This window comes from Globicephala melas, chromosome X, assembly GCF_963455315.2.
Source record: "Globicephala melas chromosome X, mGloMel1.2, whole genome shotgun sequence".
NCBI classification, from domain to species: Eukaryota; Metazoa; Chordata; class Mammalia; order Artiodactyla; family Delphinidae; genus Globicephala; species Globicephala melas.
The window spans coordinates 70,656,821-70,680,354 of record NC_083335.1 but is presented as its reverse complement, the minus strand read 5'-3'; the positions used below and the strand labels follow the sequence as shown (position 1 = coordinate 70,680,354).

Sequence of the window (23,534 nt, the reverse complement as noted above, 5' to 3'; positions counted from 1 at the left end):
CCTGACTCTGTTACTCCCCTGATTAGGCCCCTTCAAGAGCTCCCCACTGGGCTCTGGATAAAGTTCAAGTTCTATCACATTGACCTACAAGGTTCTTCATGATCTGGCCCTGACCACTGCTCCACACATAGTTCTTACTCTCTGTCTGGCACTCTGCTCTCCAGCCAGACTATACACAGTTCCTTAAACCTCATGCTTCCACACCTCTTTGACTTTTTTTTTGCTCTTCTGGCCATGCTTTTTTTCCAGTACTTACATGGAATTGTGATGATTTATACTTGTGGCCTACCCCCTTGTCCCCACCTGGCTGTGAATTCCTCAAGGGCGGGGAACATGTTTAATTTATCTGAATCCCTGGGTACCTATCAAAGGGCCTGGCCTTTAGAGGCTCATAGTAAATGAACGAATGAATGAATGAATGGCACACTGGATGGGAAGACTGTCACCACCAATTCCGGTTGTTCCAGAGTGCCTATTTCTACAACTGCTGGACTCCTGGCTCCTCTGTCCAGAATCTCCACATGACAGGAATATGTTCTACAACCCAGAAACAAAAAGAACCTTTGCCCTGTAGCAAAATTCTCTGATGTAAAAGTTCATACCTCAGTTTTCCCTGTAAGCCTCTCAGCTACCAAAATAGTACCAAGATCAGGGCCCAAAGCCAAGTGAGTTTCATGGTCCTGGTCTAGGCCAGGTTATCCTGGACCCAGAGTGAAAAAGAATAGGATGCAATAAAACTGGGAGCCCCATAAGCCTAAACTGTAAACTTGGTTCTGCCATTTACTAGCTGTGTGGCCTTGGGAAAGTCATTTCTCTTCTCTGGGCCTCATGTTCTTTATGTGTCACATGAGTATAAGAAAACCTACCATGTTTGTGATAGTCAAACACGTTTACTTATTTGTAACCTGTAAATTCCTGTGTAAATTTAAAGCTTAATTAGCTCCTGAACGATCTTTAATTCTCTTAAACCTATGGTGCGTTGGGGGTAGGGTGGGAGACGAGGGAATTTAATAAGACTAGAACAGGATTACAGAGTAACAGTGTGCCCTACCCATCAGTTCATCTCCTAATATTCCAGAACTGTCACATTTAGAACCTCACAAGGCCCTGCTTCCACCTTCCCTCCCACCCCCTCAGCCTTTTTTTTTTTAACTCCCCTTTTGTCCACCACTGAGAATTATATTGACTTGCTTAATCATGGGTCCACTTTGGAACTTTGTAGGAGAATTTCATATCTTTCTTTCTCGATTGGTCTTTCCCCTCTCTTCACACCTATCTCATTCTAGAACTGTCCATGTCCCTCACATTAACATCCCTTGTGGACTTTTCCAATGAACAGTCAGGGGGGACACCTCCTACCCCTACACTCTCTTGTGGCCAATTGTGGGTTGGAGATTCACCAGATTTTGTCTTGTGGTCTACAAGGGTGGATCTGACTTTTGGTCATTTCAGAGTGATCTAGAGCTGAGATTAATGTCCTGGGACTAGAAATCATTGTAGTCAAGTGTCTGCACCTGGTGTGACAATCATTGTGCAGTGATAAGACAGATAAAAAGTACTGTGGCAACTCCTTTCCTTATAATATTTTGGTTGGCTTAGAGACTAGCTGCATGAAGCCAGGAGAATAGGCAAGAAAACCCTTCTACCTCTAAGAGGAGCCCTTCTTTCTTTCCTTAACTATTGAATTCACATCTATACCACTATCATTTTAGCCCAAGCCACCAACATTGCTTACCTGCACTACTGCAAAAGCCTCCTAAGAGACCTCCCTGCTTCCTCTGTAGCTCCAAAATCCATTCTCCACACAGCAGCCAGAGTGATCTCTCTACGATGGAAGTAAGATCTTGCCATTCTCCTGTTCTATGCCTTCCAATGGCTACCTACCATCGTTTGAATCAAAGCCAAAATCCTCACCCTGGCCTTCAAAATCCTGCAAAATTTGGTCCTTGACTCTCTCAACCTCTGTTTGGAACGTTCTGCACCCAGATTGTCACATCGCTGGCTCCTTCTTGTCACCCAGGCCTTGCTCAAAGTTCAGCTCCCCTGAGAGATGCTCTCTGGTCACCTTTTCTAAAGCAATCCCCACCTATTCTGTCTACCCTATCATTCTCTACTTCATCATGTTTTTTAAAGTTTCTCCTTCTTGGTTCTTAGAGATCTCTGTGATTTCCTTATTGATTTACTTGTTTACCTATTTATTGTTTGTCTCTGCTCCATGAGGACAGGGACCTTATCTGTCTAAATCTATGCTATATCCTTAGCATCCTATTATAGTGTCTTGTAGGGCATCGGTGCTCTATAAATATTTGTTGAATAAATTAATTTATAATATTGTTTATCATTTAAAAATGCTTTTGTGTATATCAATGTCTCACAAAATCTGTGACGTTGGGATTATTACTATCCTAGACTTATGGATGCAGAAAGTGAGTTTCAAGAGGTTATGGGTGATGTCCAATGTTATATAACCAATAAATAGGGGAAGGTGGCCCTGAACTTCAGCTTTCCAGTTCCAATTACTGCTTTTCCCACCAACATACCTTGCTTCTAACCTGGTTGATGCTATACCAAGGATGGCATGTTCCAAGCAAATGCTGACTGATTCTTTGATAATTCTTATTGTCAGGCCTTGGAACAGTACTGTGACCTGCACAGACTGCCTCTGATCTCCTGACTTGGGGGTGCTCTTATTCCATGAGAATGACATGAAACAGAGGAGTCAGCCAGTGGAGTGGGAGAAAGTAGTATGCAGTGGGCAGTCAGGAGTCTGGGCTTCTAAGCTCCACTTTGCTCCCTACTTGTACTCCATTTTCCTTTTCTGTGGGCCTCCATGTGTCTTCCTGTAAAATGGGTAGATTGAACTTGCTGACTTCATAGATTCCTTCCAGTTCTGATATTGTGTAGGGCTCTGCAATGCCTTAATTTCTTCTGTGTTTCCTTTACAGTGCTTCCCATTGCTGCAGGGGAGGAAGAATGCCGGTAAGTGCATGAGGTAGGGCTCAGAAGTGGCACGCAATGGCACTGAGCTTCTCAGTGGTCCTCACAGACTAACTGATCGGGTCCCTGGGCCGTGGAGCCGATGTCCTAGATGCTGAAGCTGGAGATGTTCTCTGTCTCCCTCCAGTGGGCATTTCCTGGGCTCCTCAGCCTGGTCTTTTGGAAGTGAGTGGGTATGCAGAACTTCTGTATTTCTCAGGTTTTCTCCAGCCAGGGAGCCAGGGGAGGATCTCCCTACAGAGCTATCAGCAAGTGGCAGCCACCCATATGCTTCCCTTGTTCTCAGATGCCTTCTTTCTACTGGGAAGTATATTAGGGTGGGAGATATGTTGGGAAAGGGAACAGGTAAGATGAGGGTGAAGGAAAGAGACTTGGCTTTTGGAGTTCAGTGTGTGATATTTCCAATGCTTACCTTGTGTGGAAGTCTACCAAGAGGGTTGGTTAGGACTGAAGGGATAAATAAATATATATATATATATATAGGCTTGAGAGAGAAAAATCCTTCCCTTTCCTCTCTAACAAGTTTCTTTGGGGCTGACTGCTTATCTGCCTTCTGCCTCTGGTGTCCTACTTGGGTGTGGACAAGTGGGTGGCATTCTGGAGCAACTCCCTTCCATTGAAGAGGGCACAGCTGTCTAGAGGGGGATGACTTCTTTGGGGAGGAAGAGAAAGAAGGATGTTGGCCAGGAATGAATTTGCTGCCAGAGCCTGGACTCCTGGCATCAACCAGGCTCTGCTGAGGTCATCTAGGTCATCCTCCTGGCTTCAGCCCGATCTCAGCCATTTCCACTGGCTTCAGGTTTTCAGCAGGATGAGTTCAGGACTTGAATGAGCATGGCTGCTAGACAGCAATTAGGGCTGGGGGGTCATGGAAACAGAAAGACACCAATTAAGAAGCGGCATGCTAAGCGCCTGTGCGAGGCATCTTGGGAAGATGTTGGAAGAGACAACCCGAGCCCTCGCTCCTGATCACCTCCCCAAGTTGTTGGAGCTGGTTTGGACACAGTCTTACCAGGAGGCAGAGAGGGGATCTGGTTATCCCTCAAGGACTTTTCCACCTCGGACCCTGAGTTCTTGGGTGGTGGCGGCTCAAAAAGAAGAGCCAGCAGGGCGAGGTGTTTATTTACATTGCCATGACAGCAGATGAGAGGGGACCTATTTTGGAGCAGGAACACTGCTTTGATCAGCATACAGCATACATCTGTTTCTCTGTGCCGCACCCCCTCCCAAGCCTCCCCTGTCACCATTCCAGGGCTTCTTGCTGAGCACAGTTCCTGCTTTGCAATAGAGACTTCTGGGGGCACAAGATCTCTGGGCTGCCCATACTGGGGGAAGGACAAACTTCTCCATTTCAGAGACACCAGCTGCAAAGGCTAAAAAGAAACCCTCAGGCCCTGAAATAGTGACCCCCGCCACCCCCCGAGACAAAAGCACTCTCAGCAACTGCCAAGTTGCCTCATTAGAATGTCTGTGCCAGGATGAGTTACCAGTGCTGAATCCCGGGAGGGTGGGCACCAGGTGGTTGGGTGGTCTGTGGTTTCTAGAGGAAAGAGGAGTGTCTTTTAGAGGGCAGGGTCAGGCAGAAGAGATTGCCACCTGCAGAACTGAGTTGGGACTGATTTTTGTGCTACTTCTTTAGGTTAAAGTTTGAAAATGTCTATTTAAGGGCAAGTGTGAACACGTTGTCTCAGGCTGATCCAAAGACAATCTGGCACAAATTAAGAGTTTATGTGGATATGGCAGTGGAAGCAGCAAGGCACTGACAATCAAAGGACCTGGATTGTATACCAAATTTCATAACCAATTCACTGCGTGGACCCAGGCATGAAACTTCCTCTCTCTGGACCAGTGTCCACATCTGTAAAATGGAGCTTATTGCATGGGGGTCTTGCATGGATCGCAAGAGGTAGAGCATTAAAACATCAAAGCACGGGCTTCCCTGGTGGCGCAGTGGTTGAGAGTCCGCCCTCCGATGCAGGGGACACGGGCTCGTGCCCCGGTCCGGGAGGATCCCACATGCAGAGGAGCGGCTGGGTCTGTGAGCCATGGCCGCTGAGTCTGCGGGTCCGGAGCCTGTGCTCCGCAACGGGAGGGGCCACAACAGTGAGAGGCCCGCGTACGGCAAAAAAACCCACAATAAAACCCCATCAAAGTGCTGAGCAAATGCGATTATTTTTGAGATACAGCTCAAGGAGGGAGATAACTCTTGGTTTGTTCAGTTATTGATTTTTTGGACTAGCTAATGACTTCACCTGTTTTAAAATTCAGGAGGTATGAAAATAAAAATCTCCCCACTTCTGTCTCTCCACCACCCAGCAATCCTCTTGGATGTGACCAATGTTACCAGCTTCTTGGGCCCTTGATGAATTTTGAAGCTCTAGAGGAAGTGAGCTGTACTAGCCAAGACTTCAGTGGAGGCTGTAGATAGATGCCTGATTTGGGTTGGGAGTAGGATTGAGGGGAGTGTGCAAAAAGGGCAATGGGGCTTCCCTGGTGGCGCAGTGGTTGAGAGTCCGCCTGCCGATGCAGGGGAGGCAGGTTCATGCCCCGGTCCGGGGGGGATCCCACGTGCCGTGGAGCGGCTGGGCCTGTGAGCCATGGCCGCTGAGCCTGCACGTCCAGAGCCTGTGCTCCGCAACGGGAGAGTCCACAACAGTGAGAGGCCCGCGTACCGCGGAAAAAAAGAAAGGGGGGGAGCAATGGAGAAGGAATTGCGGGGCAGGAAATGTGGAGCAGTGGTGGAATAAGCATTTGTTTGGGAATCAAGAGACCTGGGATCCAGTCTTGACTGTATGACTCATGGCTGAATGATCTTAAGAACCTTCCCCTTTCTAACTCTCAGTGTTCTATCTGTACATTGAGCCTGTTGTGTTCTCATATGCCAGTCTTACAAGTTCCACCAGAGTAGAGCAGAAGTGGTGGAGGGGAAGACTGACCAGGGACATTTTAGAGAAGGAGAAGCCAATACACTGACTCAAAGCTGATAATTGAGTATGCTTTTCATATGTAATCTTCTTCCTATTAAGATTAGTCAATCAAAGGGTTCTCTGCCACACTACTGCTTTTGTCCTAGTGGTTTCATTGACAGAGCAAACCTTTGGCACCATCTGCACAGGAGAACATTAGGAATGTCCACTGGCTTCAACATATGTAATGCTGCCCAGGCCCAGGAGGATAGCCTGAATAAACTTTGGTCGTCCTGCTATCATGACCCAAGAATCCACTAGCACAATGTTTCCCAAATTTCACTTATTGGTGAACCAGCTTCACAATTTTTGCCATTATTTCGTCCTGTGCCATTATGTACTTATTATGTTTCTTTAACTCAGCCCGATTTTAAACGATAACCTCACTTTAAGCCGTAAATATCTATGAAATGAAGGGTTGAGGTACTAGTTACAGCTTTCCTAATGCATATTGAATTCAAAATATATCTATCACAATTCAAAACATCAGTGTATCACTCCAAACCATCCCATGCATATATACCCAGCATTGGAAACCACAGAGGTAGCGGTAACACAAACCGGCAGGTCAAGAAGGCCTTTAGACCTTTGGAGCTCACTCCAAGACTCACTAGGTGCTCCCGGGCTCCCTGCATCACTCCATACTCCTTATGCTGTGTTACTTAGGGATGAATTGCTCCTGAGATGGAAATAGGTTCTGGAACCTAAAAGGAGCCCCTTCCCTCCAAACAAAATCCACAATTCTGAACTGCCTCACAGGTATTGAAGTGAGAACACTTGAGTAGAGCACCAGAAGTTCTAGGTTCCAGTTTTGGCTCTGCCCCTGACCAGCTGTGTGACTTTGGGCCTGCCCCTTCCCCTCTCTGGGCCTTCCTGTTCCCAACTATAGTATGAAGAGTCTGGTCTAAATGACCTCTAAGGTATCTTGCTGCTCTGAAATTCAACGACTTCTTGACTTGCAGACCCTACACTTGTGTTTAACTCATTAGCTCCCCTTCCTAGCAGTCCACAGAGGTGAGAAGGCTGCTGACCTTCCCTCCCATTGCCCTTGCACCAAATCCTCCCTGAGGCCCCTTGCTCCCAGTGCACAAGGCTCCTTTTGTTGCCTGGAGCCATTCAGGGCTTCTCTTCAAGCTCTCTTGTTGAAGTGGCTGAGGCGACCTGTGGGGTAATAGTTGGCCTGTAACAAGAGCCCTGGCTCCCCAACCCAACTGGCTCCAGCCTGGCTGCAGGCTTGGACTCAGCACCAGACTTTGTCCATCAGTTGCCCAGACCCCTCCCTCCAGTTCTGAGAGGGCAGAGAGACTAATTTAAAAGGGAAAAAATAGAAACTAATACATTTATTAAATGCATTTATTTAAGTTGCTCTTAGACGTCACTTCTAAGGCTCAAGAGGAGAATAGACCAAAACACTGAGTCTATGAAAATCATCAGAATAATAATAATTCAATTAACTTCCTCTCTTTTGAAAATGACCAAATCATTACTGTAACTAATTCTTGACAGATCTGGCCATTTAACATTTGCCATTTTATGAAGAACATTTGCAGGGCATAGCTTATCTAGCATTTGACAGATATTTTACCCAGCAACTTGGAATAGTATAAAAACCGACTTAAGGGGTATCTGGAATTGATTATCATTTGAGACAGGAAATCTTTCAACCATGGTCTGCAGTGAATTCAGCCAAGGTAAAAAACACTGGACTGTGAGTTGAAAATTCTAAGATCTAATCCCAAGTCTGACATTAACTCCTTCTGTGACCTTGAGTTAGTTGCCTCCCCTGCCTGGACCTCAGTTTCCTTGTATGAAAAATGAGAAGGTTGAACTAGACGGTCCCAAGGTCCTTTGCACTCTACTCTGTGTCGTCCTCCACCCCCTGTCCCTGCCAGAGTCAGGCTGAAAGGAGGGAGAGGCAGGGATAAGGTCAGTGAAAACGGCAGTTTCAAGATGTTCGTTGGGATAGGGGAAGGATTTCCAGACCCACGGAGGAGAGTAACAGCTTCCTTTGGGGTCAAAATGGGCTGGGAAGTCCAGGTCCCCGATGCTTGCTGTCAGGAGTACAAAACAGAAAGCCAAGTCCAGGCTTACCGATACGAGCCAAGCAAATGTCCTGAGGCACAGCTTAGTTGGCCATTTTCACAGCCTGGGCCAATCCAGAAGATCAGAGCAAGGGCTGCGTGGCATGGACAGCTACCCAGGGGCTGGGGAGGGAATGGGAGTTGCAGATGGAATGACAGGTCTGGAAAGCGTTATTGGATGCTTCCACCAGAAGGTCACATGAATCCTTCAAACTCAACACTAAAGAGCATAGTTCTTCATCATTCTCCTGGAAACCTTCTCCTTCTCTGGGATTCTCTTGCTTGGTTAATGTACCATCATCCACCCAGTCACTCAAGCAAGAATCATGGAAATCGCTTGGGCTCCTCCCTATCTCATTCGCTACCATGCAGTCACCAAATCAAGCCCATGAAACTTCTCTGTAATGTTTCTCAAATCTGCCCCTTCTTTTCCACCCACACTGCCATAGCCCTGCATCTTGGCCCTTAGCATCTCTGACATGGATGGTTGCTACAGTTCCTAACTGGTCTCCCTGCCAGCATGCTTTCCCTTCTAGTCCACCTCCCATACTGATGCCAGAGTTCTCTCTTTAAAAGAAAAATTTGGTCATGCTCAAAAAACTTTGATTGTTCCCTACCTTTTGTCAAAGTCCAGATTTTTTGCGTTGGCAATCAAGGTTCTTCACAAGTTAATAACCTATCTTTCTTACTTCATCTCACACCACATCCCCACATTTCTGAGCCCCATGGGACAACTCAGAATTTCCTACGCATACAATGAACTCTCATATTGGACTCTCCACTGTGGGTGTCTTTGCCAGTCCTTCTACTTGGCTTGTCAAGCCATCTTCTGGTCCTCTGGACAAGCCCATCTTGTCCATATTTCTATTATAACACATCATGCAGTTCTGCATTTGCTTCTTTTCTTTCCTGTATCTTCCATGGACCATGAGCTCTTCGTGTACAATAACTATATCTGACTGACCTCTGTATTCCCAGAACTAAGCACAGGGCCTCACATAAACAACGAATCTGCCAAGGACTGTCTTTTATTTTTGATGGCGTAGCAAAGGAACTTCTGGTGATTAGACTAGTGACTTCTTTCTCAGCAGACTTTCTTCCCTATCATTTCAGCTCTGAACTAGCTATTACAGATGAACACAGAGCCCCCACTGGCTCCAGATGACAAATTGTCTTGAGACAGGGCTTTGAGGGGCTTAACAGTTGCAGCCAATGGTACAGATCCATGTAAAACACGTTTCCACCAAACCCTTGAAACTTGGAGGTTGCCTACATCTCAGGGCAAGAAGGGCACCTAAGGACCGTATTCGTATTAATCAATGGCTTACAAACTGAGACCCGAGGAACTGTAGAGTCCCCAGAGACTTACTGGGAGATGTGAGGAGAGGACAGATTTGGGGGGGGGTTGCTTCACTCAACCAATCTATTTCACCTCTTGGAAGTTCCATAAAGATTTCATTTGGAGACTGAAGTTGGCCACATAAAAGTGGATATTGGAGACCGCTGCTCTAGTCCAGTGCTCACCTGCTTAACAGGCTCCCTTTATACCATTCCTGCTATGTGCCCAGTCAGGCTCAGACCAAACTCTCCAGGTATCGTCAAGCATCCCTTTTCATCCTGTACTCAGTCGAAAGTTCTTCTCTATATGCAGCCAGAATCTGCCTCACAACTTCCACCCAGTGGTCTTGTTTTCACCCCTTGGAGTCTCATGAAGTTGTTCTATTCATTCTTCCCCTATGACTAATCTGATGGCATTTAGAATTTCCCAAAGTCTGAGATGGAAGGAACCTTGTAGCTCATACAGTCCAATACTCCCATTGCAGTTGGTGAACCTGAAGCTCAGAGAAGGTAGGTGATCTGAAAAACAGCAAAGAGCACTTAGCAGTAAAACTGAGGCCAGAACCCAAGTCCCCACTCATGTATACTATTCTCCCAGAATCTGTCTTTCCACAGGATGAACAGCTCCCACTCCTAATTTCTCACAGTCCTGATGACTCTTCCCTAAACTTACTCCCAATTGACAGTACCCAAGTGCTGAAGATCAGCAGCTCAGCTGGTGAAAGCTCCGTGGTGTACAGGCTTCCATCAGCCTGAGGTAAGGGCAAAGGCGAGCAAACTGGCATCGCAAGCAGAGCTGTTTCCTCATCACAGCCTGGATGCTGTTCTCCTCCTCTTTCCGTGGGACTAAATTCCATTCCTATAGCCCTCCTCCCATGGCAGGGCAGCCAAGGGGCAGCTTTCAGAGGCCCCTTCTGACCTGTTTGCTAGAGGGTCCCTGCTGTGTGACCCTCCACATCCCCAAACCAGAAACAGGAAGAGTTGATTTGGTTTACGTTTCAAGAAGAAAAATGAAAACATAGGAAGTAGGGCTCCTGAGAACAGAGGCTTCCAACTCTGTGTCCATGTGCCCCTAGAGCAGGATATTTCAGGGAATACATTCCACAGGGGAAGGGAATGGCCTCCTTATTAAAAACAAAATACAAAACCCTTCAAGGTTTGGAAAAAGAAAATGGCCAAAGGAGACCCTTAAGGAGGGGAGGGGCAGTTGTTTCAGAATCTCCAATGCTCCCTGCCACCAACCCCCACCCCCCGCATCTACCACGTGGCACTTTGATCATACTTTGATCTCACTGCTGTTATCAGCACATCTGGCCCCCAGAGATGCCCTGTTCCCTTTAACCTATGGCCCAAGAGAAGGTCCAAGAACCTTTTCTTGTTTCCCTGAGGATCATCAAAGTAGGCTGGCACTTAGAACCTTCCTTTAAAACCAAGCCAAAAAACCCAGAATGAATAATGAATTCATTAACAGAACATGCAAATGGCAGAACAGCATTCAGACTTTGCAAAGTACATGCTTCTTGTCTTGAGAAAACGAGCAAAAGCAGGGAAGCACTTTGCCAGTACCTAAGTATCTCTCACAGGATAATTACTTCATTGCCCCACATGAGCTGCTGTAAATTTGCCTGACTTTCTCCCCTCTCAGCTCTCTGTTGCTGGGAGGTGGGTGCTATCTTGTTTCCCAACCACAGTTACCAAAATGGCCAAAGCAAAAGGTCTTTTGGAAAAAAAAAACCTTCCAGAACACCTAGTGTCCTTTCCAGTTCTGGTCTCTGGGCTGAGGAAAATGGCTAGTTCACAGCTAGTTGACAGGGTAGAAGTGCGGATCATCTGGGTGCCAGAGAAACATGGTCCTGCAAAAGAAACAGTTCTGGCCACCTCTGAAGCTTCTACAGAGCTTCTATATGTGTCACATATGTGAATGCATGCACACACACATACATCCTCTTCACCAAAATCTTAACCTTCACCACACAAAAATGTGCTACTGTCTCTTGCTTCTCAAAGGGGTCTCTGTGTCCCCTTGGGCCAGAGGTAAGCAGAACCTCTTCCCAGATGTTTCCAAGAGCATCTGTATGGAATAGCTCATTCTCCCTAAAAGATCTGGGGGGAAAACATCATTCTTAAATTAGAACAAGCATAAATATATGTAACGGAATAGCATGCAAAATTCACATGAATTTGTAAGATAAAAGTGGAGACTTCCAAGAAATTTCTCACTTATGGCTAGCTACATGGGCTCCCCGGTTCTTTGGGGCTGTGTGGGGAATGAGTTCATTCTGTTCAGTCGTTTGGGGGTACTCTGGTGCAAAAGTTTGAGAAGCACTCACTGAACTGGTAGGCTCCCTGAGGGCAGAAACTTTGTCTCATTCCTCTCTGCATCCTCATGCCTAATACAGAGAGAGTACTCAAGAACTGTTTGCTCCATCCTTGTATCAGCCTATCCATCCTCCCCAAGAAACCAGTGAAAAAGGTGGCTTCAGGCTGATGAAAAGGGCTCAGTTTCTGAAGAACTCAGACAGCTCTGGGTCTGAATTCTGACTCTGTCACTTATCAGCTATGTGATCACCTCTCTGAGCCTCAGTTTTCTCACTTTGAAAATAAAGATCCAAACACCCAATTCCTGGGTTGTTGTGGGAACTAACTGTGATAGTGGGAGTGAGACGGCTCTATAATCTCCCAGGCAATACACAAATAATAGTTATTAAATGATTATAAACGTGACCATCATGACCAGTCCAAGCAGGAGAGTGGGGGAAGGGAGAGATGTTTTCTCCAGTCCAGAAGTGTGACTTGAGATTAAGAAGGCAGGAGCTGAGGCCTCAAGAATGAGTCCCTGGGCCTCTCTGATGGGGAAGGCCCAGGTTGAATGGCTCTGGGGTCCACTCCAGGGAGACAGTGTGTATAGGCAGCTTCGAGCAGAGTGATGGAGGTATCAGATGTGCCTCTGTATACTTCCAGTCTCCAAAGACCAGATGGGCTTGCTTTCTCATATCTGCCAATGAGCCCTGTGGAGGCCTGGCTCACAGCAAGGGTCACACGTCAGCTGGGCTAAAGTTACAATCAGGCACGATGGCTTGGTGGCTAGCAGCTCTGTGACCTTGGGCAAGTATCTTCTCTTTCTGGGCCCCAACTTCCCCATCATTAAAATGAGGGGATTGGATAGAGTGACCTCTAAGGCCCTTCCATCTCCTACACACTATGGTTGTATGGCCCTTAATCGGAAAGTGGTTTGACCTTGTTTTTCCAAAAATGTGATCAATCTGATCATCTGATAGTTTGATACTGAATCCTGGAATATAGTGAAAAGTAGTGTGGGGAGGCCTGGCTGGGACCCCTTCTGCCTCCTGGTCCCTATGGCTCCTTCTGCCTGGGTCTGGCTGGACTGGCCCATCTCCAGGGCAATTTGTGATCACGTTCCAGGTGAGGGGCAGGTGGGTGAAGCAGGTGTTTCCCAAGGCTGGGACTCAGGGCCAGGTACCTCACAATATAAAATGAAGAAAGGAAAGAAAACAGGAAATCCTGTCCACTCTATGCACCTAATTGTTCAGGAAAAATTCCTTCTAGGCAGGGCTGCTGTCGCAGAAGTCAGCAACAGCTGCTGGGCTGGAGAGCTGCTGTGGTCCCTGGGATTCTGAGACTCCTCACACCCATCTCAATCTGTTCAGACCTTTGCCGTTCTTTGACAGTCAGTTCAAATACTGTCCCCTCCCCCCCTTCAAATCCTCTGCATACTGTTTATCTGTCTTAGAGCACCGATCATGATCTGCCTGTGTTGGAGCTATTTCCTTCACATAAGGATTAGAAATAAACTACATTCTCTGAGGAGAGACTTTAACCTGAATATCTGGATATAAAATGGAGAGCCAAAGTCCTATAACTCCTCACTCCCACTTTTAAGAATTAGCCAACTTTAGGAAGTTTTTCCGGTAGTTTCCAGAAAGCTTCTATTGTCAAAGCTATTGAAAATGCGGGAGAGCATGATGCTTTGGAGGGACCACTGGCTCTAGAAATTAAACACCTGGGTTTGTGTCTCAGCTCTCCACTTGCTGGTCAGATCAGCTAGGGTGAAATCTGTCTTCTCGTTGACTCTCAGTCCTCTGCTCTGTAAAATGGGATAACAGCTCCTCTCCTGCTATCTCACAGGGTTGTTGTAAGGACCAAATGAGACAAAAGAAATGAAAGCATTTTGGAAACTCTAAGGGATGCTCTATTTATCTCCATGCTTGTCTTTGCAATTTGACTGTAAGCACCTTGAGAACAGAAACCTTGGTCCATCTGGGGCTGGGTCCCCATTGCCCCTAGTTCTGACAATTTGTCTGGAACAGGCAAGAGGTGACTGTCAGGTGGGGCGTGTTTTCAGAGTTCTCAGAACACACATACACACACACACACACACATTTGCGTGTGTGTGTGTGTGTGTGTGTGCATATACATAGATATAAATGAGAGAGAGAGAGAGAGAGAGAGAAAGAGAGGAAAGTGGCCAAGAAGATTCAATTTTCTAAATGGACCAGATATAAAATGGTTGCAAATTAAAGCTAGAAAACTCCTCGGATATCATTTAGTACAATCACTGCTCCCCTTCAACCTTTAACAGATGGACAAACTGAGACCCAGAAAAGGGAAGGGACTCACCCAGGGAGTTAGTGGCTCTGACAGCCAAGTAAAGGTAGGGAGAAGGAGCAAGGCTTTGGGCTGGAGGATTCAAGTTAGGGGATCCAGCCTGGGGAAGATGGGTGGGGCCCGAGAAGAGATGAATGTGGCCAGAGTGGGAGGATCAATTAGAAGAATCAGTCAGGACCAGCTGAGAAATTTCCCTGGTAAGTGGAAATATAAGAAATATGAGGGTTGTGGTTTAGCAAGTTATTATGAGCCTTGCTGAGCAAGGAGAGGGAAGGGAGAGGAAGAGAAAAACAGAGGGGGCCAGAAAAGAAGAAATGTAAGAAGGAAGGCTGACCTGGGTGAATGGAGGACATTTAGAGTGATGGGTCAGTAAGGGCTGAACTGAGCAAGTCAGCAGAGCCTTGTCACCTGTGGGACATCCAGCCACCTTACAGGTTCCCACCGGTCTGCTCCCTGGCTTCTTCTAGGCTCTGAGCATGCGAGCCAGTTCTTCTTTTCTTTTTTTTTTTTAACATCTTTATTGGAGTATAGCTGCTTTACAATGTTGTATTAGTTTCTGCTTTATAACAAAGTGAATCAGTTATACATATACATATGTTCCCCTATCTCTTCCCTCTTGCGTCTCTCTCCCTCCCACCCTCCCTATCCCACCCCTCTAGGTGGTCACAAAGCACCGAGCTGATCTCCCTGTGCTATGCGCAGCTGCTTCCCACTAGCTATCTATTTTACGTTTGGTAGTGTATATATGTCCGTGCCACTCTCTCACTTTGTCCCAGCTCACCCTTCCCCCTCCCCATATCCTCAAGTCCATTATTTTCTTAGCAAACTCAGTCTTTTCCCACTGCCCACTGTTTGGGGAAGTGGCCCCAGACCATAGGCTTTATCTCTGCAGATTTGGGGCAAGGGCACCCTGAAGCCTGGTCTGGCTGGCTGTCAGAACAGGAATGTACCCACTCTACAGCCACGGTCTGGTTTTAGGTGCACAGTCACATTGAGAGGTGAACTCAGCGCAGCTTTCAGATGAAGTGTAAGAGAACATACCAATGGAAATAACCATAAGAATAACAAAAATAACTAAATATGTATGGAGAGCCAATAGTTGGACTGATCAAGAAGGAGGGCACTAGAGCCAAAATGCCTGTATTTGATTCCCAGTTGTACTCCCCATTAGCTGTGTGATCTTGGACAAGTTGCTTAACTTCTCTGTGCCTCAGTGTCCTATGTGTAAAATGAAGGTATCAATTGTGCCTTCTTGAGAAGATTTGGAAGGAGCAAATGAGTTGACCCTGGTACAGCCTTTAAGTGATGCCCAGCATACAGTGCTCAATAAATGGTAGCTATTATTGTCATCGTCATTACATGCTAGGCACTGCTATAAATGTTTGACTTGTTTTATGGCCTGCAATGATCACTCAGAAGGGAACTGAGGCCCAGGTGTAAGGACATGTCTAGTCCATTTGCTTTTTCTTAGACGCAGACTTTTTTTCCCCCAAACCGAATCCTGTGTGGAAGCTCAATGTATAAAACAGATAAAAAGCAACATGGCTCTGATTGAAGCAAGGTGGGGTAGGGATGGGAACCTGAGTCTCCAGGCTCAGCCTTCCCTTGTTCTCCCCTCCCCCAACATCCCCATGGTAGGCCTTGAGGCTCCTCCCCAGCCACTGTGAGGCACAATTTGCAAGCCTGCTGACCTAGTCCATCTAACTTTTTATGCTCAGATGAAGACATCATTAGACTTGAAAGGGCAAGTGACATGCCCAAAGGTTATACAGCAAGTCAAAGGCAGAAGGGAGCATGGGTGGCACCACCAGGCATGGAGGACAGTAACTTGGTCAAAGAGAACAGCCTCCTTGGTTAAACTAGAACATAGAACATCCAGGCTTGGGCGGAGAAGAGCCAGGAAAGGAGGGGTGAGCAGGAGGGGAGGAGACCCTGACCCAGAGGCCCTGCCCCTGGGCCCTGAGTGTGAAGAGCCCCTCTGGACCTTCCTATCAGGCTGGGGCTACCCCAGACTTCAAGACAACAAGACAAGGCCCTGTCCTCATGGAACCTCTCACTACACAGGGTTTGGGGTTCTGTTTTGACAAGGACGTGGTCCCTGTCCCTGAGCTCTCCAGTCTGGGGGATGCAGCTGATGTGGGGCTAAATCCTGCCATTCAGGCCTTCTGATTGAACTCTTGGCGGGAGAGAACATTTTCACAAGGCTCCTTCTCCTTCGGGGTTCCAGGACAGCACCATGGCTTCCAATGCATTGTTGTCAAGGAAGTACAGAGGGACAGCCTGGCTCACCATCCCTTTCACTGCTATGTGTGTGGACGCCCCCCTCTGTTCAAGACTCACCACTGTTTATCTAAGAACCTGCGCGTGGCCAGCTTTTGTTTTCAGACTTTGGCGTGGGTTACCTGAGGATACCACACAGAGGAGAAATGTTCCTCCTAGAGAACTGTGGGACTTCTCTGGAATCCCTTCTGACCTGATAGTTTAAGCCAGTTAGACCCGTAAGACCTCTGGAAGATGACTGAATCTGCAGGGCAGGGCAAGTCAGGGGCAAATACTGAAGGGCAAAACCTGGGTGCAGGGCCCTAAGTTGCTTGCCCCTCCCTGCACAGGCCTCAGGATCTCCATCTGTATAATGAGGGGGTGGAGCAGATGCTCTCTGAGGGCCCATCAACTCCAGGCTGGGCTTCTGTGGAGGCCCCAGCTACTTGGGCACTCTGTCACACAGTGGCCTGGAATCCTAAAGGAACACACCAAGTGACAGATACAGACAAAGCCTGTTCACTGCCATGGCTTGCCAGCCCTCGTGGCAAGTCACACAAGGGTGATGATGCAGGAGGCAGATGACTGACCCACCCCACCACTGCTGACAAACTGCAAACTCCTTCTCTGACACAAAAGCTGCTTTTGTTCATGGCCGGGCCAGCTGCTCAAATGGACCGAGCCCTGGATCCCTGAGCTGGGCTGCAGAGTCCATGTTCCTGTTGGGTGGTGCTGCACCTTGCCAGGTGATGGGGAGAGGAGGAAGGCTTTCTGCAAGTTCCATCAGGGTGAGGGGTGTGTGCTAAGGCCCAGGAGTGGGAGTAGGGGCAGCTGTGGGTGGGTGCTGTAACTACTTCCCAGATAAAGGCAAAAAGAATTAGTAGACATGAAATTGAGCAGCCTGCATGTCACAAGGACAGGAAGGAAGTAGCCAGGCAGGCGAAAGGCTAAGGGGTGAGTTTGCCACTGACAAGTGCATCTTATCAGTGAGTTCTCATTTGGGTCACATGACAGTTTCGGGAAGTAGGTGTTACCGTCTCCCTTTAATAGTGAGGAAACTGAGGCCCAGAAAGGTGATATGATGTGTCTTCTAGTAAGTGTTGAAGCTGGAGTTCAAACCCCAGGCTGCTTTGAGAGTTGCAGTTCTTAAGGGCCCCTTCTCTGGAGCTGATAAAATCTGTAGAACATACACACTGTTGCTGCCCATCCAGTAGCTCTTCTAAGACTTGGCTGCAAGGACCTAGGAATGATCCTTCCCATTTTACTAAGGCCCAGAAAAGGCTAATGATTGGGCCATAGTCAGACACAGCCAGGTGGAGATGGGAAAGACTGAGGCTCCATCCTTCACCTTTCTGCCTTCAGTCGGAAAGCTGCAGAACACTGCTCCGAGCAGCACTCCACCGCTATTCTCTCTACGTCTGGTCATTTTCCACTTAAAAAGTGCTCTCAGATCCATTATCTCGAGGTCTGTGGGGCAGAGAAAAAAATATTTCAATTTTCTAGGTGAAGAAACTGAGGTTCAATAACTTGCCAAAGGTTACACAGCTACTGAATGGTGGAACTAGGACTTGAGGCCAGAGTTGTGCCCAAACTGCCCTCTAGTTGTCCATAGAGTGCATTTGGCCAGCATGGGAAGGCTAGAGCAAATTGGGTGAAGCATAATGTTTGAGACCCAAAGCAGCAAACCCCAACTCCCTGGGGTGACATTTAAACCCTTTGCTCTTTTCCATATGAACCTCTGAATTGCACAGAGTCATGGGGCCCTTGGGAGGGAAACACAGAAGCCAGTGAGGTCAGTTCTCTGGAGCAGACCCCAGAGCTGCCAGCTTTCGTGGCTTGCTAGATGTAGATGCCCCATCAGCCCAAATGGCTTTGCGGTCAGGGTGCCAGGTTTGAGTCAACCACACAAAGGGCACGAAAGGGTGGAAGGGCCTTCTCTCTCTTCCCCTCTCACCAAATGTGGTTGCATTTCATGCTTGGTCACCGAGCCATCTTGACATTCCTCTACCCCAGTGATGTTGGGGAAAGAAGACCCCAAATCTTTCTGCCACCACTGAGTTTGGGCAAGGCTGCTTCTGGGTCATTCGTTCAGTCCTTGAACAAATATTCCCTAAGTGCCAACTCTGTGCCAAGCTCCTTCCTGATCAATGGATATGCCATAAATAATAAAACTCAGTCCCTGGTCTCAGAGGATCCAAACTCTTTTTTTTTTTTTTTCCAAACTCTTATTGGACAGGAAGACATACAGATAACTCGACTCAATATAGAATTATTGCTGATGAAACTGAGCTGAAGGAGCAATTGGAAAGGGAACGGCTTATGCTATTCATAGGAGTGGCTACAAGGATCTGTGGGACTTTGCCAGGTGCAGGAGATAGGGCAAATACCTTAATCTCTTTGTACCTCAGTTTCCTCATCTGTAAAATGGGATAATAATAGTACCTACATGGTTTCTGTGATGAGTCCATGAGTTAAAATGTGCAAAAAGCTTAGAATAGTGCCAGGTACATTGAAAGCACCACGTAAGCGTTTGTGAAATGAGTCAAGGAAATAAGGATAAGCATTCTTTGTGTGTGTGTGAGAGAAGAGCACATGTAACACATTGGGAGGGTTAATGACGTTTAGTGTGTTCTGGGAAGGCCAGCTGCTTTGGCTGGGTGACCTTGTGTGGAATTATGAATGTCAACCTCAGAAGTGTGAACTTGTCCCTGTAGATGACGGGCAGCCCTTTCTGAAGTTGGATCTTTGCTATGGAGGGTGGCAGAGGACTCCTGTGTGAAATGCTAGTGCTCTTTCATCAGCCCAACAGGTGCTGGGTCCAAGAGACTGCCACCAGCCAAGAAGCAGTCAGCTGCCACACATGAATGGAGAGCCAGCCCTTTGCACAGCCCAGCTCCTGGCTTAGCATCCATCTAAGGAAGGCTGAGTTGGGGGGAGAGACCCTACATCTTTGCCCTCAAGGAGCTGCTCATCTCATTGGAATAAGGTCTGCTTCTGCTAAGAATCAACTGAATTTTCCTGGTTTGAAGTTGTGGAGATGTGTGGGTGAGAAGCTCTGTTGTGGCTGGAGAGGCAGTATGTATAGTGATTACTAGCCAAAGCTGACAGGCTTGTCTGGGTTTAAAGCCCAGTGGTCACTTCCCAACTGTGCTGCCTCGGGCAAATTACTTAATCTCTCTGTGCTGCAGTTTTCCCGCCAAAAATGAGGGCAACGATAATAACTTGACCTCCTCACAGAGTTGTCACGATGATTAAAGCACAAGCGTAAGTGGAAAGTGCTTAGAACTTTGACTCACATAACAAGTGCCTCATAAGTGTTGTTAGCTATTCTCAGTGACTGAGAGCCTACAGTGTGTCAGGTGTCTGGAACCCCTGGGGTCAAAGGCAGTGGCCTAGAGGCATATGGATGCACAGGACCAATGGGGCTCATCTTCCTGGAGTGTCAACTTTCCTTAAAGGCTTAAAGGAGAAAAACACCCATTTTTATATGAAAACAATATGGATGCACACTGGAGTTAACTGGAAAATTCAAGTAGATGTTTAAGAGCAGGGATTTTAAAGACATTCCCTGCTTGGAGACAAAGCTTCAGGTTACATCTTCAGCCCCCGGGGTTTCTACACATTCTTCCCCCTCAGCCTTAAGGGTCCTTGGGTACAAAAGTTCCAGCCACACAAACACATGTGAGCTCACAGGACCTTTATGATGCATCATTCCCCGGGGTAAGGATGATCACTGCATCATATGGGTGAAAACTGAGGATCAGGGTTCAGATTCTGCCATCGCCACTTGTTAGCTGTGTGAACTTAGCAAGTTACATTATCTTTGTCGTCCTCAGTTTCTTCATCTGTAAAATGGGTGTGATGATGATGATGATTACCTGCTTTATCTGGTTGTAGTAAGAATTAAATAGATTAGTATGCAAAAAGCACTTAGAACAATGGCAGGCATATAGTTAGTGCTCAATACACATTAGCTTTTATTAAATCCATTCTCACATTTCCTCCCACAACAACATTGCCAGGTGGGTGTCATCCTGTCCATGTGATGAGGCATGAAGTTGAAGCTGTAAGAGATTAAGTCAGATGCCCCCTCCTCTTTATTAACAGAGGGCATTACTGCAGTGGGGAGGAGGTGGGAATAAATGACCTCTGGGGTCCTTCCCAGTTCCCAGGTCCTATGATTCAAGTTAAACTTTGGAGCCTTTTCATATTACTGTTCTGGCTGGAACCCAAGAAGCGGAACTCAGGAAACAGGGGAGGGACTGGCCAGGGAGGAAGATGCCTTAGCAGGGTAGGAAATGGCTGCTGCCACCCTTCCTTCTAGGCTGCTGCTGCAAGGGGCTGTATCCTGCACTCCCGCCCCACCAGAGAGCAAAAGGGAAACTCCTGTGCTTGGAAGGAGCCGACCAGGGCCTCCGTTTCCTCAGAAGGGAAATTGCCCCTGTGGCAGGTACTGTGTAATGGCTGCTGGAAACTCAAAAGTCAAAGGCTTGGAAGCACTAAGCTGGGCACCGAGAGGGGCCTCCTGATGGCTGTTTATCCTGGCTGAGCTAATCCAGGATGGGGACTCCTGATAGGCCAGAGGGTGCTAGGAGAGAGGAATGGGCTCCCCACTGGTTTGTGATCATATGAGAGAAAAACAAAAAGAATTCCATGAGACAGAATGGCCTAGTGGAAGGAGTAGACAGGAGATCTGTCTCGATTCTGAAATGAATTCACTGTGGGACCTTGGGCAAGTTCTCTTCCCCATGTAAAGAATACATTCATTCAATAAATATTTTGTAAACACCTACTGTGTGCCAGCACTGCCTTGGGAAAGGGCAAATGACATGGAGATCATCAACATGTTAATCTCGCATTCTATTCCAGCTCTGCCACTGAGTCTATAAAAAGTGGGTGCAAATTTCAGACAAATAAGAACAAATCAATTCACAAACCTCTCTTCCTTTTCCCAGCCTGTCCCTCACATATGGGTTTGCTAAGTCCTTGTCTTGTGGCACAAGGGAAGGAGACAGTAGAGGGAGGGGCTGTGAACTTCACCTGTGTATCCCCTTATCCTTATTCTCATGTGTCATGGGATTGTTATCCTCATGTTGCAGATGAGGAAATTGAGGCTCAGAGAGGAAATGGGCCCAGGTTATGCTGCAGTTAGCGTAGAGCCACTGTTAGACTCTCCACCCCCTTACTAGCCACCACCACAAGTGGAGTGGAAATGGCCAGGTCTGAGAACTGGCATCTTACTGCCTTCCCTCCATTGTCAGCAAAGCGGGATAGGACAGGGAGTGCAGAGCCGGCGGGTGGCAGCACGGGGACTCGGGGGCATAGATGGAGGTTAGGGGTAAGGGAATGGGTTATGCAATTTAGGGTCCTGGGTCCAGGCTGTTTTTGGTGGTGGATGCCCAGTGCTGATCTCTTTGAGAATAAAAGCAAACCTTTCTTTATGGAGACTGTACTCTGTGCCAGGTACCATGATCAGCCCCTTTACATCCTCATAACTGTCCTGCAACAGAGAGATAATTGTCCCCTGCTTAGATGATGGCCAAGTCATTTGTATTCTTGGGCCTCAGTTTTGGGTTTGTAACACAAGAAAGTCTTTAAGGAATGCTTCCGCTCATAAGGTCCAGGATATTCTTGGCACTAGAAGGGTTTCAAGGGGTCCTTGTTGGAACCCAGGGTCCGTTGCTCTTGTCAGACAGACAGAAAACGGGGTTGGGGGGTAACGAGAACTATGGGGGTGGAGGAGGCCCAGGAGTGAGTCAGTCAGCCAAGATGGCAAAAGCCATTGTTTCCTTCTGCATCTGGATGTCGCACAAGGTCTGCCGTTATGTCACGTGGTTGGTGAGATGGCCAGTGGACAGGAGGTGGAGGGGCTGACCTGGTGACTAGAAAGACCCTCAGTATCTCGAACTGGGGTGGGAGAAGTGGTATGGGTTGTGAGACACCTCTCAAATAGGGGGCCCGGGTGGAGAAGGCCGGAGGGGCACTCCAACCCCAGAGAGGAGGCCCGATGGCGATGGGGAGGCTGAGTAGTGGAGCTAAATGACTTGAGGCTGGTGTAGGACAGAGAAGGGGGAGTTTCTGCTCAAGGTGGGGGCGGGGAACTTTCTAGTCGCCCCTGGGGGCGGGGCTCGCTCGGCCCCTCTCTCCCTTCCTCGGCGCTGCCCGGCCGCGGGCTCAGTCCTGGGGCCTCCACCCGAGGCGCCGGAGCCGCCGCGGACTCATGGCCCAGGCGCAGGGCTGGGGACAGGCCTTGCGGCTCTCAAAGCTCCGGACGTGGACGCCGCGGGGTGTGAAGGACACCCGCTGGGACCCGCCGAGCTGGAAACCAGGTGATCAGAGCCGGGCGGACCCTGCGGGAGGTCGGGGCTCGGCTGCACTGAGCCCAGAGTCCCCGTGCTGCCACCCGCCGGCTCTGCACTCCCGGCCCCCTCGCCGCCTCGTCTGTTGCTCCAGTCCCGTTTTCGTGGATTTCATCTGTCCGTTTGTCTAAACCCCGCGCCAGGCTGGCAGCCCCCTTTTTCAGACGTTCCACCCCCGCAGCCTGCTTGCTTCTAATTCTTAGCCAGCTCTCTCAGTCCCTGGGTGCACCATCCTTTGATCCCTATGGTCTGACTGGCTTCGTTCCTACCCACCTCTCTCCCTGTGTGGGCATCCTCCTCTCAGAAAGAACAAAAACAGGCTACTATGGTTATTAACACATAGTAGGCAGTTTTAATAAACAGTATGTTCCTGGCCCCTTATTCCTCCAGCACTTTCTTTGTCGCTGCCTCTGGCGTGGCGCTTGCACCCTCCTCTATGTTTTCCTGTTCCACTATATGTCTGACCCTCGGTCTGTATTTTTACCTCTTCGTTCGAATATCTGTCCTTCCTTCTATCCCACGTTTTGTCTCCATGTCTTACTACCTAGCCGGTAGCTCCCTACACTCCCCATCACCCCAAGGGCCCCTTTCTGCCCCACTTTGTCCCCTAGTTGTGTGACACAGCCCAGCCACCCTGGCAGCACATTTTAGTCAGTTGGTAAAGCTTAAAAGCTCCATCCCAGGGCCTGTTAACACTCCAACAGGCCTCCAAGAGTCCCTGTCACTTTGTCTTTTTTAAAATGGAAAAAATAGGGTTTCCCTGGTGGCGCAGTGGTTGAGAGTCTGCCTGCCGATGCAGGGGACACGGGTTCGTGCCCCGGTCCGGGAAGATCCCACATGCCGTGGAGCGGCTGGGCCCGTGAGCCATGGCCCTTGAGCCTGCGCGTCCGGAGCCTGTGCTCCGCAAC

At 48.1% G+C, this 23,534-nt stretch overlaps 1 protein-coding gene across 2 annotated transcripts in view; it reads left to right on the top strand.

The window, feature by feature from the left end:
• STARD8 (StAR related lipid transfer domain containing 8) overlaps positions 1-23,534 on the top strand; it is a 73,525-nt gene that overhangs the window by 8,874 nt on the left and 41,117 nt on the right. Inside the window, exon 2 of one of the 2 annotated variants that reach the window (XM_030847102.2) lies at positions 2,946-2,979. In XM_030847102.2, coding sequence (XP_030702962.1) covers positions 2,946-2,979 — 34 coding nt within the window. Of the gene's footprint in view, positions 1-2,945; positions 2,980-22,569; positions 22,597-23,534 lie in introns of those variants that run through there. The other variant, XM_060291824.1, reaches the window with a different exon arrangement.